This window comes from Globicephala melas, chromosome X (assembly GCF_963455315.2).
Source record: "Globicephala melas chromosome X, mGloMel1.2, whole genome shotgun sequence".
NCBI classification, from domain to species: Eukaryota; Metazoa; Chordata; class Mammalia; order Artiodactyla; family Delphinidae; genus Globicephala; species Globicephala melas.
In genome coordinates this window covers 55,121,379-55,136,142 of record NC_083335.1, presented here as the reverse complement: position 1 = coordinate 55,136,142, position 14,764 = coordinate 55,121,379, and the positions used below count along the sequence as shown (strand labels likewise).

General features: G+C 33.5%; 1 protein-coding gene across 1 annotated transcript in view; it reads left to right on the top strand.

Annotated features, from left to right (window-relative positions):
* The window catches only part of DACH2 (dachshund family transcription factor 2), a 615,381-nt gene that overhangs the window by 487,791 nt on the left and 112,826 nt on the right, over positions 1-14,764 (top strand). The window contains exons 7-8 of the mRNA XM_060292022.1: positions 6,931-7,066; positions 9,571-9,654. Coding sequence (XP_060148005.1) covers positions 6,931-7,066; positions 9,571-9,654 — 220 coding nt within the window. The remainder of the gene's footprint in view (positions 1-6,930; positions 7,067-9,570; positions 9,655-14,764) is intronic.

The window sequence follows — 14,764 nt, the reverse complement described above, 5'->3', positions numbered from 1 at the left end:
ATGATCATTAGTGATACAGACGTTAATTCCCAAGCTGGAAAAGACATTATAAGTTGCAAACAAATCTTTTTTTGGTTTTGGTTTTGTGGTTGTTGTTTGCTTCTGTTTTTTGGCCAGAAACTAGTTTGGGAATATTGTTATGCCAGGCACATAGTCTTTAGGTCTGGCTCAGATCCCTTTACTGTTGGCTCAGATATTATCATTTGTAGCTAATAACTAATATAACTATAACATGAATTGAAAATTGCATTATGATCATTAGGCTTTCAAAGTTTTCATCCTTCAGTTATATTACTCAATGTGACAAAATCCTGAGAGCAGAATAGGTAAAATACCTGACGGATATGAAAATATATTTTCCTACATTTAAATATTTTATAATACAGTTTTTCTGTATTTGTGGGAAACTTTGTCATATCAGTGTGCCATAGTTTTCTCTGATAACAAATTTAAGAAATTTAAGTAGGAAGCTGTTATTTAGCTGTTTACCAGTATCATCTGATTAGCTGTGTTTTTTGTTTAGCTGAGCAGCTGGCAATTAATGAATTGATTGGAAATTGTCACAAGGCAATGGCATTAGCACGTGAACATCTGGTATTAAAATTAGTCAACACAGAGAGGGTTTTTTGTGATAATTCAAATTCACTGAAAAAATCACTAGTTGAGTCTTATTCTAAGTGCTCTGTGGAAAGACAAAGCTATTACTGTTTTTAGAACGTGAGATGAAGATGCATTGAGTGAGAATTAAGGTGAGTGTGTGTGTGTGTGTGTGTGTGTGTGTGTTTGGATGGGTGGCAGAGGCCCAAGCCTACAACATAATTTGCAAGCCATACATATTCCCACTGAACTATCCATTCTCCCACTCGAGGTCATTTACATGCTATGAACAGATATTATGGCTGATTCTCTTCAGCTGTCAGCCTCTTCCAGAACAAGTTTCAAATTGAAGAGGTGGAAGGGTCCTTTGTCCAAATATTACATAGGTCACAGTTAGGGCATGCTTATGATTTTGGACTTTCTCATGGTTACATGTTCCAGTTGTACCCCCCTCATCTGTCTGTTTTTTTCTAAATTCATGAAAACCCTGGTTAACTTAAATACATTTGTATATTGTTGATTGTGGAACACATACTAATTCTTAAACTGATTCATAAAAATTCATAAAGTATCATGCATCCAATAGTATTCAAAGATAATAAATCTGAGCATCAAATTCTTCCTCAGGACTAATGGTAACCCAAGTTAGCAACAACAATGAACAAACTTCTTATTTTCTTGTTCCTGATTTTATTATTTAAGTCTGTCAAATTAAAATCTGTTCTGTTTCTGCATAACTCTGGTGACAGTACAGAAGGAACACATCAATTAAATATGAAATATCAAGACAAATGCATGAATAAAATATCTAGCATTCAGATAAACTTCCAAAAGCCACTCCTAAGCAGCGAAATGCCATTAAATCCTTTAGAACTCATTAATAGATTAACATTTGGAAGAGTAATTGCAGTGAGAGTTGAATTCCAATTAAATAAAAATACAAATTGTATGTTACATAACCCCACTGAATGCTTGAGAAGAATCAGTATCATAAAACATCAGAGGTACAATTTAACATTGAGATAGGTGTTTTTAAAAGGCAACTACGCACATGAACACATACATATAAACACGTTTAATATGCATGTATTAGTACTTCACAAGTTCTACGTATATTATACTTCCAAAGATGTAAAGAAATACATTGAGATGAAATAAAGGATCTCCATGAAAATGGGCAGAATTGATACCTTAGTGCCAACAAACTAAAGCCTTTACCAAACTGACTGTGTTAAACCTTGTATAAAACTGATTATTCTCAGCTTTGACCCTGTTTTTTATTAAGGTTCAAATGTACTTTCAAATGATTTAATATGATGAACATCTCCTTTGAACATATGTACCCCCAAAAAAGGGAAACAGTGTGATAGAAGAGGGAATAATAGGTACTAATTAAAAATGTTTTCTATAATGACTCTTTCTTCTTAGGCACAAGCCTTGAACTATGTATGTATATGCTAGAATTTGAGTTATTATTGCAGATAATTTTACTAATTTCAGGGGAAAGTGGGGATTGATTGGGTAAGTATGTATCAGTTTTGGAAATCTCCCTCCTTTGCTACTTTGACTGAATATGGAGAAAACTTCTGCAGTGTTTCAGAAGAGCTACAGCTGTTTTTGATGGGGCACAAATGAAATACATGAAGAGTAACAGTGTTGTAAAACTCATAAATGCCAAATAAAATTATGTCATCAATGAGTAAAATGGAGTTATAGATTTGCAATTTTCCTTTTTAAATGCCCTTATTGATTTGTTGCAAATACTGTTAACCCTGTATTTGGCAAATGGTGAAGACATTATCACTTGTGTTCTCATTTGTAATAAAACAGATTAACTTGCTGTGAAAATTTAACGAGACTGAGACACAACAGTAGCCACCTAATGAACCAAAACACATTGCAGTTAAGTAGCTAAATAGATGCATACTGATTACAGGGCTGAAAAATGGATCTGCTTACTTGCAAAGTAGAAATTGTTTATAGAACTATTCATTATTTTAGGCAAAATTAAACATTCCCAGTTTCCTACAGATTTTTCTTCTTTTTTGAGGTACACAGGCCTCTCACTGTTGTGGCCTCTCCCGTTGCGGAGCACAGGCTCCGGACGCACAGGCTCAGCAGCCATGCTCACAGGCCCAGCCGCTCCGCGGCATGTGGGATCTTCCCGTACGGGGGCACGAACCCGTGTCCCCTGCATCGGCAGGTGGTCCCCTGCATCGGCAGGTGGACTCTCAACCACTGTGCCACCAGGGAAGCCACAGATTACTTTTTTAAACCCACCTAATTCTTAATCAGTATGAGGCACTGGATTCATCTAATGTTGTTTACATGGTGAAAAAAGTCTGTGAAAAAAGTCTGACCTCTTAGGAAACAATAACAATGAATTGAACCTTGATCGAATTTGGAAAGTGCAGCCTACAAAATATTAAAGCAGAAATATGACTTTATGCAAAATGCTACTGTAGCTCTAAGTCATGTTTTCAAAGTTAATTTATTTTTCCACCTAATGTAATGTTCAAAATGTCAAAGAAAGTGTTTAAGAGTAATTATTTGAGTTCATATTATTTGTTCATATGAAAATTTTAAACATTTTGGAGGATTCCTCTTTATAGCATTGTATTTTTTCTCATTATTTATAGTACTTTCTATTTGTGTAGATGTTCTTCCAATTTTTAAAAAATTCAGTATGAGCTTTCATTTTATAAGCAGGGTGAGCAAGATCAAGTATCACTGTCACTTGAATTCTCTTGCTTTTCCAAACCATCAACTTTATGAATCACTCCCAAATTTTCCATTTTTATTATGGCAGCATATATTGCTGTGTATTATTCCTGTTTGCCACTACACAGTGATTTTGTTTGTTCAGTTCTATTTTTGCTCAGTAACTGCTGTACTTTGTCTCTATCCATTCACTTACAGGTCCATTAGAGATAAACATAGCTATTAAATTACATATTTTTCAGCAAATATCCAATGTTAGAATTCAAAGACTGAATGGGCATAGTTTAGCATAGAATCATTGAAACTACACAACAGTGAAAAGCAAAAAATAATTTTGACCTCATATATGAAATTCCTTTCGTAAGGGTGTGTGTGTGTATGTACACGTGCTATTTAGGGATTATATTTTTAATCACTACACTTCAGGTTGAATTTCACAGCTGATGAACTACTAGTCTTTTCAAAAAGTAAAACAATGTGGTATAAAGTCTATATATAATTTGCTGCCCATCTCCATACCTTCCCTCCAAAATACAAATATAATTATTTGGAAAAAAATGATTCTCTTCTGCTTTGCTTATATTGTCTTTTGATCTTGCCCTGTGTACATAGTATTGCAACTGTATACTTAACTGTATACTAAATATATATTTCTCTGTCTTAAAACATTGTTTTTGAAGCATGACAAAAGTCATAGAGCCTTTAAGGTGTAGTATATATTTACAATTATTGGTATTTAATAACTATATCATATTGTAGCTAATATACACAAAGTCTGCTGTTCATTTCATTAAAATTATCAAATGTTAGCTAAATGCTAAATAATAATATATAAAACAACATTAAAAATGAACATACTACATTGATGACTGTATTAGTTCTTTATTGTTTCTGTAACAAATTATGACAAATTAAGTAGCTTAAAACAATGCAAATTTATTATATTATAGTTCTGTAGGTCAGATGTCTGACATGGCTATCATTGAGCTAAAATCAACTGCTGGAAAGAGTGCATTTCTTTCTGTAAGCTCCCAATAAAGAATCGATTTCCTTGCCTTTTCCAGCTTATCTCTCTGACCATTCTTCCATAATCATATCTTCCTCTGACTTTCCTTTCTGCCCCAAGATAATCCAGTATAATAGCTCTATCTCAAGGTTCTCAGTCACATCTGAAAAGTCCATTTTGCCATGTAAGATAACATATTCACAGGCTCTAGCTCTTAGGATATGGACTAAACATCTTTGGCAGGGCAGAGAGGCACTATTCTCTCTGCCACAATGATAGACATTGCAAAATGCTAATTTCCACTAATGAAATAATAACCTTTAACTCTCATAATATTAATTTTGCATTAAGCAGTTTTCCTTTAAGGAGTTTATCTGTTTTGGGCCTCTTGTGCAAAATCATTGTGAAAATGTATAAGCACATATTTGACAAACTAATTTTTAATGTTATGATTAGAATACTGAGGTTGTAATTACACATAATTAGACAGAACATTTAATTTAAGAAATTTATTATGGATTAATTAAATATTTTATAGAATAAACATTCTCTGTCCCAGCATATATATCACTGAGTCACATTTATTGCATATATGGATAAACACTACAATGTGTTTTTTTTTTTACATCTTTATTGGAGTATAATTGCTCCACAATGGTGTGATAGTTTCTGCTTTACAACAAAGTGAATCAGCTATACATATACATATGCCCCCACATCTCTTCCCTCTTGCGTCTCCCTCCCTCCCACCCTCCCCATCCCACCCCCCAGGTGGTCACAAAGCACCAAGCCCATCTCCCTGTGCTATGCGGCTGCTTCCAACTACCTATCTATTTTACGTTTGGTAGTGTATATATGTCCATGTCACTCTCTCACTTTGTCACAGCTTACCCTTCCCCCTCCCCATATCCTCAAGTCCATTCTCTAGTAGGTCTGTTGTTTATCCCTGTCTCACCCCTAGGTTCTTCATGACATTTTTTTCTTAGATTCCATATATATGTGTTAGCATACGGTATTTGTTTTTCTCTTTCTGACTTACTTCACACTGTATGACAGACTCTAGGTCCATCCACCTCATTATAAATAGCTCAATTTCATTTCTTTTTATGGCTGAGTAATATTCCATTGTATATATGTGCCACATCTTCTTTATCCATTCATCTGATGATGGACACTTAGGTTGTTTCCATCTCCAAGTTTTTGTAAATAGAGCTGCAATGAACATTTTGGTACATGATTCTTTTTGAATTATGGTTTTCTCAGGGTATACGCCCAGTAGTGGGATTGATGGGTCATATGGTAGTTCTATTTGTAGTGTTTTAAGGAACCTCCATACTGTTCTCCATAGTGGCTGTACCAATTCACATTCCCACCAGCAGTGCAAGAGTGTTCCCTTTTCTCCACACCCTCTCCAGCATTTATTGTTTCTAGATTTTTGCACAGCAAAGGAAACCATAAACAAGACTAAAAGACAACCCTCAGAATGGGAGAAAATATTTGCAAATGAAGCAACTCACAAAGGATTAGTCTCCAAAATTTATAAGCAGCTCATGCAGCTCAATAACAAAAAACCAAACAACCCAATCCAAAAATGGGTAGAAGACCTAAATAGACATTTCTCCGAAGAAGATATACAGACTGCCAACAAACACATGAAAGAGTGCTCAACATCATTAATCATTAGAGAAATGCAAATCAAAACTACAATGAGATATCATCTCACACCAGTCAGAATGGCCATCATCAAAAAATCTACAATGTGTTTTTTTAATTGATCAAATTAACTAAATGATTTTCAGATATATTCATCAGTTTGTGATGCATAAGCACAGTGAATAACTTCAGAGTTTTTAGCAATATTAATTATCACAAAAGTCCTGAGAACCATAACCATTACTGTTGAGATATATAAAAGAAATGTTATTTTTATTCAAATTCATAGTTTAAAACTATAAAAATCTAAACAATACTAATGAACTGATATTGATAGGTCTTAGTGTTAGTTTCAAAAACCCATCGTTGTGTCCTGTGACTATCAAACTATTTTGTTTGCAAAATTCAACATGAATTCCTAAGGTCTGATAGATCACAAGTATATTATTGCCATAAGTTTTGTCAGTGCAGAAAGACACAACATGTACCAGGCACCACTATTTGTAAGTTTTATTCCAGGGTTCCAGGTGTTTACCTTTGGGGGATCTTTTTACTCAGACAGTAAGCTCACCCTCCAGGTTATGGCCTGAACATTATATCAATGTAGAAGCTTACAATAACAAATTTTCACTAACAATAGTCACTTTACTTCGTAATCCTTGACGTATTTCCTAGGAAAGGAAATGGAAACTAACCTTTCTTATACTCTACCATGTATCTGGCATAGCACTGAGACTTTTCATCTTTTTCTCTTATTTAACCCTCACAATATCCCATTAATTTCCCAAGAACAAAAAAATATGGTTTTGTCTGAAGATATGTGTTTAAGACCAAGTATTATGGATGTATGCACTTTCAGGATGAAAGGTCAACATTTCAAATGTTATGGACTCCACCAACGTGAAAAACTTTGTGCAAGATCACATTTCCTTTTGTGTTTCCTTTTGTGTAAGGAACGGATCCCAGAGAGTCCTTCTCCTGCTCCTTCTCTGGAAGAGAGTCATCGCCCTGGGAGCCAGACCTCCTCCCACCCCAGCAGCAGCGTGTCCAGCTCTCCCTCTCAGATGGATCACCATTCAGAGAGAATGGGTGAGTATCTCACCTGAAGCAAGGAACTGAAAGACAATCTTTCAGGAAATTCTTCATTAGGCAATAGAGAGGGGAGAAAAACCTAGGGGAATTGATGCTTTTTGAAAAGTGGTGATTCTTTATTACAGAAGCAATACGAACAACAAAAAAGGTGTTAGAAGTTTGTTCTCTGGAAGGGGCTTCATTTACTGTATCACTGGATCTCATGGGAACAATTTGATGGGATTTTTGTAGAGTATATGTTAATTCAATATGCTGGTACTTGGCAGCTAGTGTGATACAAATCACTTGCTATATTCACAGCACCCTTTGAATAATGGAAGATAAGATATCCTTTGGACAGTTGATCATGTAAGAGTGATTAAAAAGTGAATCAATATATGATTTGCAATAATCTCAACAATTCAGATCACAAATTTTAACATGATTTTTCCTACGTTTCTTTTTTATTGTTTCAGAAGTCTTACACCACAGACACTATTCCAGAAATATTATAATGTTATTGTCAGTGATCTGGCATATTGGAGACTTGACTCTAGACACAGTCTGGCACTAACTAGCTATGAGATCTTGGGTATGTCACTTAACCACAATGAGTATCTTTACCTAACATATGGATATAATTACTGCTCTGCCTATTGCACTGGAGTTTTATGAGGTCAAATGAAATAATATGTGGAAAAAAACACTTCAGAAATTTAAAGCGCTAAGGAAATGTGAAGGATAAGCACTATTTTTCTCTGTGTGGCTTTACCTTGATTACTTATCATCTCCTGCTGTTTGATCCTACTCAGGTATACAGACATTACCCAGTGCATTCAGCTATAACAAATTCTCATTTGGTATATAATAAGTATGAACAAAGTGAGCTAGGTAAAATCTTCATTAATCTTCTGTACCTACACAATCCAATTTCCTAAGTACCCATTTCCTTTAGGGAAAATAATATCTTCTCTTCTTTTAGTCTTACTATTGGGACATTTTTAATGTAAACTCTAAATTTTTACACTTCATAAGAGTGATTGCTTCAAGACTCTCCAAAATAATGTTTTTATGGGGGAGGAAAGGAATTTGAGGAATTAGGGAAAGTGTTAGGTTCTGGATTTGTGGTGGGGAAGGACAAAGATGATTTCTCTCTTGTGGAAATTCATCCAAGTCTCACTTAGCTTGTCAATATTATATATTCTTTGTAACTATTTAGCTTCATAGTGATCCCAGTGGGTCTCAAATCTGGCTCCCCATTATAATCGCCTATGGAGTATTTACAAATCTGGATGCCCAGGCCACACGCTCAGGGTCTCATTTACCTCGTCTGGAATAGAGCCTAGAAGGAGTGTTCTGTTTTGCTTTTCAATATCTTCTCAGGACATTCTAATGTGCAGCCAGAATTAACCACTGAATTAGAACTTGTAGCTATTGGCCATAAGGGAGTAAATTTAATTCCTGGAAGAGGTGACAGAGGTTTTCTAGCTTTACTCTGTTCTGTGGATGCAGACTAAACTACTAGTTACAATATTGTGTGCAACAGATTCAAGAGAGTCTGAGCAAGACCTGTGGGGGTAGCCAGATGACCATAAAGGAATCAAGAAACATACATTCTTCTATTAGGAAAATCTTTGTACTGATGAGGGAGGGCGGTAGAGAGGAAAAAGAGAGAGAGAATTATTTATTGAGTGCTGGCTAAAAGCAGAGCACACAGGGAAATATGTGTACTCTGTAATAGACATATCGTAAGAGATGTCATACTTAGAAATAAACTATATCCAAAGCAATATAATATTATAAAAAATCTTGACAACATAAAACATTTCTTATTCCACCGGCAGTAATTATACTCTCTATGCACATTCCACAATTGTCCAAGCGTGATAGTGCGATTGTCTATAAGTGAATTAAAAGGTTTGATGATTTTTGGTTTAAAGTGACCATACTTTATTGATAGTGCTATATAACATTTTAATAAAATATAACTAAAGAGAATTAAATGATAAACTGAAATTGACATGTTTTTCCTCTTTCAATATAAATGTCTTGTGAAGAAGCACCTACAATTACCAGAAAATTATATTTTATCTATTAATTTTGCTATATATTTGCAAAAACTCTACAAAGTAAACTAAATTCATAATTATTTTAAACTCATGAGATTAAGTGCAAAATTCTCTCTGAAGCATTTTGGGAAATATATTATTAATTATGGAGGTAAATAACTAATTTGTACATGAATTTCAAAAGAGGAAATATTTTAAATGATTTAAAGAAAATATGTTGGAAATTACATATGTACTATGTATTAATTATACTTTAAAATTCATATGATTAAGCAGCTTATTGATTTTTAAATTGTATGATCAGAACAACAAAAATCTTTTCACTTGTTCAGAAGTAGAAGTGTATAAAATTCATGTTGTTATTGGAGTAAAATAGGTATTTATGTAATGGTTTTCTGCTTTTCTTTTGGGTGTTTTGCAATAAAATTACTCAGTTATATCTCTTATTTATAGTTATGATGCCCAACAATAGAGAGGAACTTATCGTTGATCAGGATAATGGACCAACCATCAAAAAATTCCAAAGGGAAAATAAAGGTAAAATGACTTTTGCTTATTTGATGTACATATAAAGATCAGATACTAACTCAATTAACATTCCATTGCTGTATATTGCATCCACATTTCCCTAAGTCAGAACAGATCCATACTGGCTTTGGATAAATTCTTTTAGTAGTAAAAAAATAATATTTACCTGAAGCTTGTTTATTTGATGTTATAAATAACATATTAGTCCAAAGTTTCTCTGTGCCTATGGTTGGAAACTTTACCCTAAGCCCTTTTATTATGCCTATTCCGAGACATCTGATTCTCTTTTTATTATGTATGCACTTTGTTGACTATATTTAAATGAATCACTATTTGATGGTTATGTTTGAAAAACTTGAGTTACTGTCATAGAGGAGAGATGTTCCCTTCAACACTCAAAAGTGATTTTAAAAGTATATGCTAATTTGGACATTTCAGAGGAAAGTTTAGCAAGCAGCTCCAATCAGGTATTTACCTATAATATTAATAGATATGACATCAATCTGGCTTGTAATCAACTGACAAACGTGTCATTTCTGCACAGTATCCAATTTTTTCTTAGGATATCTGTTTAAAGAAGGTAGGGAAAGTCAGAATTTCAAAGACTTGCTTCCTTGATATGAAAACTGAGTACAACTTTGTTTAAAAGGCTGTAAAGGTAAGAGTAAAGGAAAATATATCAGTATATGTTATAGGCTATGCATTATTACTATCACCATGAGTTAGTAACTCTAAGCTAAAGAACATAAGCTAACATGTAATTTATCAGATCATCAGATGGTCTGATTGTACTTCACTATAGGGTGTATTTTTCCATCTTTAATAAAGATGCTCATAATATACAGAAAAAAACATTCCATGAGCTGAAGAGTTAATGGAGACATTTTTTTTATTTCTTCTCTAGACTGAACTTGCTTTCTAATGACCTAGATGAGCATTTTAGTTAGAATTTGGAATAATGTATAATTTTAATTTCATTGGTCCATTGTTGGTTTCCTTGCCACATATTTTGTCTTTTTTATCCAAACACTGAAAGACTGTACCCTCTGGGGCACCAAGATATAAATGCTTTATTTCAGAAAAGTGGTCAGAATGGAAGTCAGGTTCAGTATATTAAACTACCCAAACTCTTACACAGGTAATGGAATTATAGTTAAAGATGAAATTTCATTCATAACTCAAAAACAATTTGTTCCTGAAACTTCTTTCCTAGCAAGTCATCACTATTTGAAGGACAGCTTGGAAGTAAAGCATATTTTCTAGGAAAATCTCAAGCTGTACATGATACATATGATTCTGTCAGAACTGCAAACCCCATAAGTCAAAATGGCATTTAGGACTGGCCTGTTTGCTGTAGTGTTCAAGTACACACTGCTGTGTCTTATTAAAAATCAGCTAGAGTGCTAGTACAGATGTACAGTAGCCGATTTTCATAAAATACACAGTGGTATGCACTGGCATTTCTGAATCTCTTACTGTGGAATGGCACAGTTATATTCATTTCAAATATGTTGGTCACACATCCTGGTGAGGACATTAATAGACTGGAGTGGCATATTAAACTGTACTTCTCTGGTTATAATGGAAAACTTTCTTTTAAATGAGATTTTCTATGTTAAGTTCTACCAGTTACATTTGTACTTAAAATAAAATATATTTTCCTCAAATAGATTTTAGTTCTTAAAAGGGAATGCAGTTAAAGTAGAAGTCTCAACATTTATTAAGTTTGACAAGTAGGCAGTTTATACAACTGTAGCAAACATATGTTTTCACATCTGTTTTGAGTAATATCGTGATTTTAAAAATGATTTATAGCTCTGGAAATTATAAAATGCCAGCTTTGCTGTTATGTGGACATTTTCAGAAAATGATTAAAGTATGCTTCATGTAGCCCGCCTCTTACTCTACCTTGTAAAATTGGGTGACAGCTAGTGTGATACATATCTCAAATGATAATTTGTATTTTGCCTTACATTTTCATATGCAGACATTTCAAAGTCTATATGATCTGGGCTTTCATGCAGTGAGTTCCATTTAGACTACGTCCAACATGACTTACCAGAATTGCTATTTTAGTTTTGACTCAAGTATTTTGACTAAACTGAATCGTCAATCAAATAAAGCCTTTGATTTTATTTTTCCACAGACTTAGTCAAACAAATTGACCAAATCAATCACATGTTATGACATTGTGTTACATAATTTTTAGCAATCAGTTCTGGGATTCTTTAGAGTAGAGACTTTGGGACTATATACCTTACTTCACCCATGTGGAAGCAAAGGTCCAAAACAAGACCCTCTTCCCTTGGCAGCCACTGGTCTCTCAAACTGCTGTCAGGAATAGGAGCTTTTTGATATTTTGCATTTTGTATTGAATGTATCTATTGAAAACTTTATATGTACAAGAAGTATGATGGTCAAATTTGGAATGCTGTATAAACATTGGAACAATAAATGTATCATCTAGCTACTGAAACATTACATGACTTGAGTCCACTGAAACATTACATTTTAAATCAGTCCACAGTTTACAGATGAAAAGCTAATAGTTTTAACATCCTTTGATCATAAGACTCTAACGTATATCTCATCTAAAATAAAGGTACTATTGTATTTACTTTTATACAAATAGGCTAATTCAGTTTAGAGGAGGGCTTGGGCTATATATTGACACTATAATAATGTAAATACTTTCTATTCAATCAGATGCTTCTCCCTCTTAATCTATTCCTGAGACAATCCCAGATACCACACTAAATCATTTATGGAAGGTGTTTGGAAATGATTATAACCCTGGATAAAATGGAAAATATATCTGATGCATACTATATTTTATGAATAAGAGATACTAAAGTATTGCACCAACTAAAATATAAACATCATTACAAATAAACTTATGATGACATTAAAATACATAAAGGAAAGTGAAAGATAAAATTTTGTGCATTTTACGCCATTCTGTGATTCCAAATAGAAATGAGAGAAAGAAGAAACATATCTTACTGGAAATTTTCTTCGAATTGCCTTCATTTTTAAAACTTTTTATTTAGAAACAGTTGTGGACTCAAATTAAGTTCCAAAAAGAATACATAAAGATCTTGTGTAAACCCTTCAACCAGTTTCCCTCAATGGCAAAATCGTATATAATCTTACCCCGATATGAAAATCAGAAGTTTTACATTGCTATGTCCACAGGTGTTACTCAAATTTCACCAGTTTTACATGAATTCATTGGTGTGTATGTCTGCATGTATCCTTCTATGGAATTTTATCACATGTTTAGATTTGTATAACCACCAGCACAATCAAGATATAGGACTGCTCTATCACCACAGGGATGTCTCTCCTGCTATTCCTTTATTGTCTCCTCTGCACTCCATGATCCCTAACCCCTGAAAACCACCGTTTTCCATCTTTATAATTCCATCATCCTAAGAATGTTCTAAAATTGGAATCATGCAGTATATGACTTTTTAAGATTGACATTTTTTCACTTAGCAAAATTCCCTTGATATTCGTTCAGATTGTTGCATGTGTCAATAGTTTTTCCTTTTATATTACTGAGTAGTATTCTATGGTATGCATGTACCAGAGTTTGTGTAACCATTTATCCATTGTACGACATCTCATTGTGTCCAGTTTTTGTCTATTATTAATAAAACTTCTAGAAACACTTATGTACATGTTTTTATATAGATATAACTTTTAATTTCTCTGGGACAAATGCTCAAGTGATGGGTCATGTGATAAGTGTATGTGTAGTTTTATAACAATCTGCCAAACTCTCTCCCAGAGTGGCTGGATCATTTTTATATCCCCACAAGCAATACATGAGTGGTCCACGTTCTCCACATCTTTACTAGCATTTCGTGTGGTCCTTTTTTTAAAAAAAGAAAAAAAAATAGCTCTTCACATAGGTGCATGTAGTGATATCTCATTGCAGTTTTAATTTTCATTTCTCTAAGGGCTAGTGATATTGAACCTCTTGTTTGTATATCACATTTGATGAAATGTCTCTCTTCATGTATTTTCCCCATTTTCCAATTGGTTTGTTTTTATTTTGTTGAATTATGAGAATTCTTTACATATTCTACATACAAGTCCTTTGTCAAATATGTAGTTTGCAAATATTTTCCCCACTCTGTAGCTTATTTTTATAACCTGTTAAAAGGGTCATATGCAGAGCAAAAGTTTTTAATTTTGATGAAGTCCAGTTTGTAATTTTTTTCTGTTATGGTGCTTTTCCTGTCAAGTCTAAAATCTCTTTACCTAGCCTTAGGTTCTGAAGATTTTCTCCTGTGTTTTCTTCTCTGTACTTTATGGTTTTACCTTTTACGTTTATGATCATTATCTCAACTCAAGGTTCTTTTTGTTTTTCTGCTCCAGCACCATTTGTGGAAAAGGCTATTCTTCCTTCATTGAATTGCTGTGGTGATTTATCAAAAATCAGTAATCTGTACTTATTCAGGACTACTTCTTCAGTTTTACCTATGTATCTATCCTTCTACCAGTACCACAGTCTTGATTATTGAAGCCCTATAGTAAGTTTTAATATCTGATAGAGTTACTCCTTCTATTTTATTCTTTTTTTCCAAGATTTTCATGGCTATTCTAGAGACTGTGACTTTTCCATATATTTTATAAAAGATAGTATATGTCTATAAAAAAAACTTGATGCGGTTTTGATAGGAATTACATTAAAACTACAGATTAATTTGGGAAAAATGACATCTTTACTATTTTGAGTCTTTCAATACATGAGTACAGTATGTCTTTCCATTTATTTAGGTTTTCTGTCTTTCATCAGCAAAGTTAGCTTTTGGCATACAAGTTCTGTACAAGATTTGTTAAATTCATACCTAAGTATTTCGTTGTTTGTATAATTATAAATGGTTTGAATAACTATAAATGTTTTTGTATTCTCAAATTCAGTTTTCACACTACAGCTTTCTTAGTATATAGAAATACTGTTGATTTTTATATGTTGGTCTTGCATCCTGCCATCTTACTTAACCTCACTTATTAGCTCTACAAGTTTTTTGGTTGGTTTTAATCCTTGGGGTTTCCTACATATGCATTCAGGCATGCCATCTGTAAATAAAAACAATTTATTTCTGCC